The sequence below is a fragment of the Myotis brandtii genome, unplaced genomic scaffold, assembly GCF_000412655.1.
Source record: "Myotis brandtii unplaced genomic scaffold, ASM41265v1 scaffold64, whole genome shotgun sequence".
NCBI classification, from domain to species: domain Eukaryota; kingdom Metazoa; phylum Chordata; class Mammalia; order Chiroptera; family Vespertilionidae; genus Myotis; species Myotis brandtii.
Window position 1 is genome coordinate 352,246 of NW_005370460.1, and position 3,877 is coordinate 356,122.

Here is a 3,877-nt window from a genome sequence, read left to right on the forward strand (position 1 = left end):
TTTTTTTTTTTTATTGATTTCAGAGAGGAAGGCAGAGGGAGAGAGAGATAGAAACGTCAATGATGAGAGAGAACCATTGATCAGCTGCCTCCTGCATGCCCCCGACTGGGGATCCAGCTCACAACCCGGGCATCAAACCCAGGACTCTTCAGTCCACAGGCCGACACTCTATCCACTGAGCCAAACCATCTAGGGCTCACTTGTAACATTCTTGAGGGTCCGTCCAGTCATTTAATAGTAAGAATTAAATGTCCAGTCCTGGCTGGTGTGGCTCAGTTGGATGGGTGTCATCCTGTGCACCGAAAGTTGCCAGGTTGATTTCTGGTCAGGGCACATGCCTGGGTTGTGGGCTCGATCCCCGATAGGGGGCATGCAGGAATCACTCCCATGATTCTCTCTCATCATTGATGTTTCTATCTCTCTCCCATTTCCTGGTGGGTCATCAGATGCATTTGGAGAGCAGTGCATCCTAGTGGTTAAGAGTGTGGACTTTGAAATAAAAAACAAACAAAAAAAAGAAAGAAAAAGGAGTGTGGATCTTGGAGCTGAACAGGCTGAGTCCAGTCCAGGCTCTGCCAGTGTGTGAAGTCATTTATCCTTTCTGGCCTCAGTTTTGCCAGTAAAATGGGGATAACAAAAGTACGTAGTACTCATATGGTTGTTGTGAGAATTAATTAAAATAAGTAAAATGGTTAGAGCAGTGCAGGGCACATAATAAGGGCTATATAGGTGTTAGCTATTATTATTATTTTTTTTTAAAAAAATATTTTTATTGATTTTTTACAGAGAGGAAGGGAGAGGGATAGAGAGTTAGAAACATTGATGAGAGAGAAACATCGATCAGCTGCCTCCTGCAAACCCCCTATTGGGGATGTGCCCGCAACCAAGGTACATGCCCTTGACCGGAATCAAACCTGGGACCCTTCAGTCCGCAGTCCGACGCTCTATCCACTGAGCCAAACCGGTTAGGGCTATTATTATTATTATTATTACTACTACTACTACTACAAGGGTATTCTGGGTGATGTGGGAAGAGTGTTTGTCGTCCCTCTCCTCAGAAAGCTTTTCCCATCCAGTGGTCCTCCTGGAGATTAGGAAACTAACAGTGTGGAGAGCAGGGAAAGGCTAACCCTGCTGCCTCTTGGGGGCTCTCAAGGGAGTTGCCGTTTGGCTCTGAACTCTTTTCCCACTTCTCAGATGTGGACCCTCCGAAGGACACAATGGTGTCAAACCTGACCCTGAACTTTGGGCCCCAGCACCCAGCAGCCCATGGTGTGTTACGCCTGGTGATGGAGCTGAGTGGGGAGATGGTGCGGAAGTGTGACCCTCACATCGGGCTGCTGCACCGAGGCACTGAGAAGCTCATTGAATACAAGACCTACCTGCAGGTGTGGGCACACAGAGGCCTGTGCATGGGACCTGGGCATTGCCAGCTGGCTGTCCCCAAAGCTCCAGGGGTGGAGGGTTGTGAGGGAGTCGCCTGTGGAGGTTGTGAGGACAGTGTTGGTTGGGAGGAGGGAGGGTTGTGGCAGCGGATGCAGGACTTGAATCATCTGGACTCAGTTTACCCAGTAGGAATGCTTTGTAGCCAGAGCCGCACTCCCAGCTTTTCTTGGGCTGTCTTTTGGCTGCCCTGTGTCCTTCCTGTAGTGCCTCAGTTTCCCTGCTCTTATATTGCACTCAAATGTCAAAGCCAGGGTCCCTAGTGGGCAGGGACAGAGGAGAGAGACATCAGCTCCCCAGGATTAACAGCTGAATATTGTATCTTCCAGCTGTTTGCTTGCTTTCGAAATACTCAGTGAGTCAGAGTGACCAGGAGGGAGTCTGTGACAGAGTTTGACATTTTTAAGAGAACTATGTGACCCAAGTGGTGAGGGTCAGAGTTAAAGGAACTGGATCTGGGGTAGGAACCTGAAGTTTTTTCAGTCACGAAGAAAGGTCTTGAGAGAGGGTGATGGGTTCGGATGAAGAACCAGCCAGCCAGATTGCGCTTTCCCTGGAGATTGCAGGCAGTGGTGGCTTTTGGTCCCGGAGTCCATGGAGTTCACCCTGCAGCACTGCCCAGTCACAGTGACATCAGTGCGAGAACTGGCTGTCCCCAAGAGGGGCATCTCAGCTCCGCCTCCTTCCTGGAAGCTCACAGCTGGGCTTAGAGTCTGGTGTTCTGAGAAGGAGTCCTTCCTACCAGAAACAAATCCCACCTTCCTTATGTCTGAACTCCGGGGATGGGGACCCCTAAGACTGATGACCTGGAGGACGGTTGGCAGTGGGGTGCTGGACCCTGGTCATCCTGAGTCACAGGGCAGATTGTTAAATTTTGGGGAATTTTGTGAACCAGTAGTTAAAATAGCCATTGTTAAAATTAAATGATATTGGTTTGCAATTTAATATGTTATTTTAAAAACCAAGGCAAGAAGTACTCAGAACTCACCAGGCTTTGCTGGGCTGTGCTCTGGGATGCCAGCTCTCATGTCTGTGCTGCCCAGACCTGTGTTCAGTTATGTGACATGGGAGCTGGAAATTGTTCCTGGTCAGAGTGTTTTCACTGAGGATCCTGGCAAACATGACTCAGGGTCCCTGCCCAGCACACTGTTGGGCATGAGGTATCCTTGAGGGCTCCTGGCCCTGAGAGGGGACCTGGTTCCTCCCTCTTCCCAGGCCCTTCCGTACTTTGACCGGCTGGACTACGTGTCCATGATGTGCAATGAGCAGGCTTACTCGCTGGCTGTGGAGAAATTGCTGAACATCCAGCCTCCTCCGCGGGCACAGTGGATCCGAGGTACGCCCAGCCTCTCCCGGGCCCCGGCTTAGTGTGCAGATCCCGGGCTCTCCCGAGGCCTGCTGTCAGCCTGGGTCCTTGGCCCCTTTCTTGTCCTCCCCCCTCTGCAGTGCTGTTTGGGGAAATCACACGGCTGTTGAACCACATCATGGCTGTGACCACACATGCCTTGGACATTGGGGCCATGACCCCTTTCTTCTGGATGTTTGAAGAAAGGGAGAAGGTATGAGAAGGCGGGAGAATAGGAATGGCGAAGGAGATGAGGAAGTGGAGAAGGTATGAAGGAGAAATGAGACTGAAACGAGAGAGAGGACGCAGGGGGAACACTTAGGGGAGGAGGTTTATTTAACCTGGGTTATATTCTTTTTTTAGGGGCCAGTTATAGTCTTTAGGGACTCTGTTGTGAGGGGCAGGGGAGTGTACCACCATGTGGTCAGACTTAGGGTCCAGGATTTTGTCCCCAATTCCCTGTGTGTCCCATCCAGATGTTTGAGTTCTACGAGCGAGTGTCTGGGGCTCGGATGCATGCTGCTTACATCCGCCCAGGAGGTGTGCACCAGGTGAGCAGTCTCCCAGTTCCGTCCCTGCTCGTGTCCTTCGCAACCACTGGAGGGCAGCGCTGGCTGACTGAAAAGCCGCCGTGTGGCCCTGGCCAGAGGCTCTGCTGTGCTCACTGTCACTCTCCCTTTGGCTCCTAGGACTTACCCCTTGGGCTTATGGATGACATTTACCAGTTTTCTAAAAACTTCTCTCTTCGGATTGATGAGGTGGAGGAGGTGAGATAGGAGTCATGGGGAAAATCCCTCTTTTCTCCCCAAGCCCGATTTGTGGGGTTTTGGTCCCCTGTGCTGAAAGACACGGAGGTGTTGGACGTTTGAAAGGTGTTTTCTTGGCTAACAGATGCTGACCAACAATAGGATCTGGCGGAATCGGACAGTTGACATTGGGGTTGTAACTGCCGAAGACGCGCTGAACTACGGCTTTAGGTGGAGGACTAGGCTTCTCCCCTGGGGGTGGGGCTTCTGGACTGAGAGTATGGCTTCCTGGACCTTCCTGGCCACACTCTGAGTTTGTCTCCCGCCCAGAGCTGAGGGTGGG

At 51.4% G+C, this 3,877-nt stretch overlaps 1 protein-coding gene across 1 annotated transcript in view; it reads left to right on the plus strand.

Annotated features, from left to right (window-relative positions):
• NDUFS2 (NADH dehydrogenase (ubiquinone) Fe-S protein 2, 49kDa (NADH-coenzyme Q reductase)) overlaps positions 1–3,877 on the plus strand; it is an 11,940-nt gene that overhangs the window by 5,961 nt on the left and 2,102 nt on the right. The window contains exons 3-8 of the mRNA XM_014528515.1: positions 1,198–1,388; positions 2,659–2,779; positions 2,890–3,002; positions 3,265–3,339; positions 3,478–3,555; positions 3,680–3,765. Coding sequence (XP_014384001.1) covers positions 1,198–1,388; positions 2,659–2,779; positions 2,890–3,002; positions 3,265–3,339; positions 3,478–3,555; positions 3,680–3,765 — 664 coding nt within the window. The remainder of the gene's footprint in view (positions 1–1,197; positions 1,389–2,658; positions 2,780–2,889; positions 3,003–3,264; positions 3,340–3,477; positions 3,556–3,679; positions 3,766–3,877) is intronic.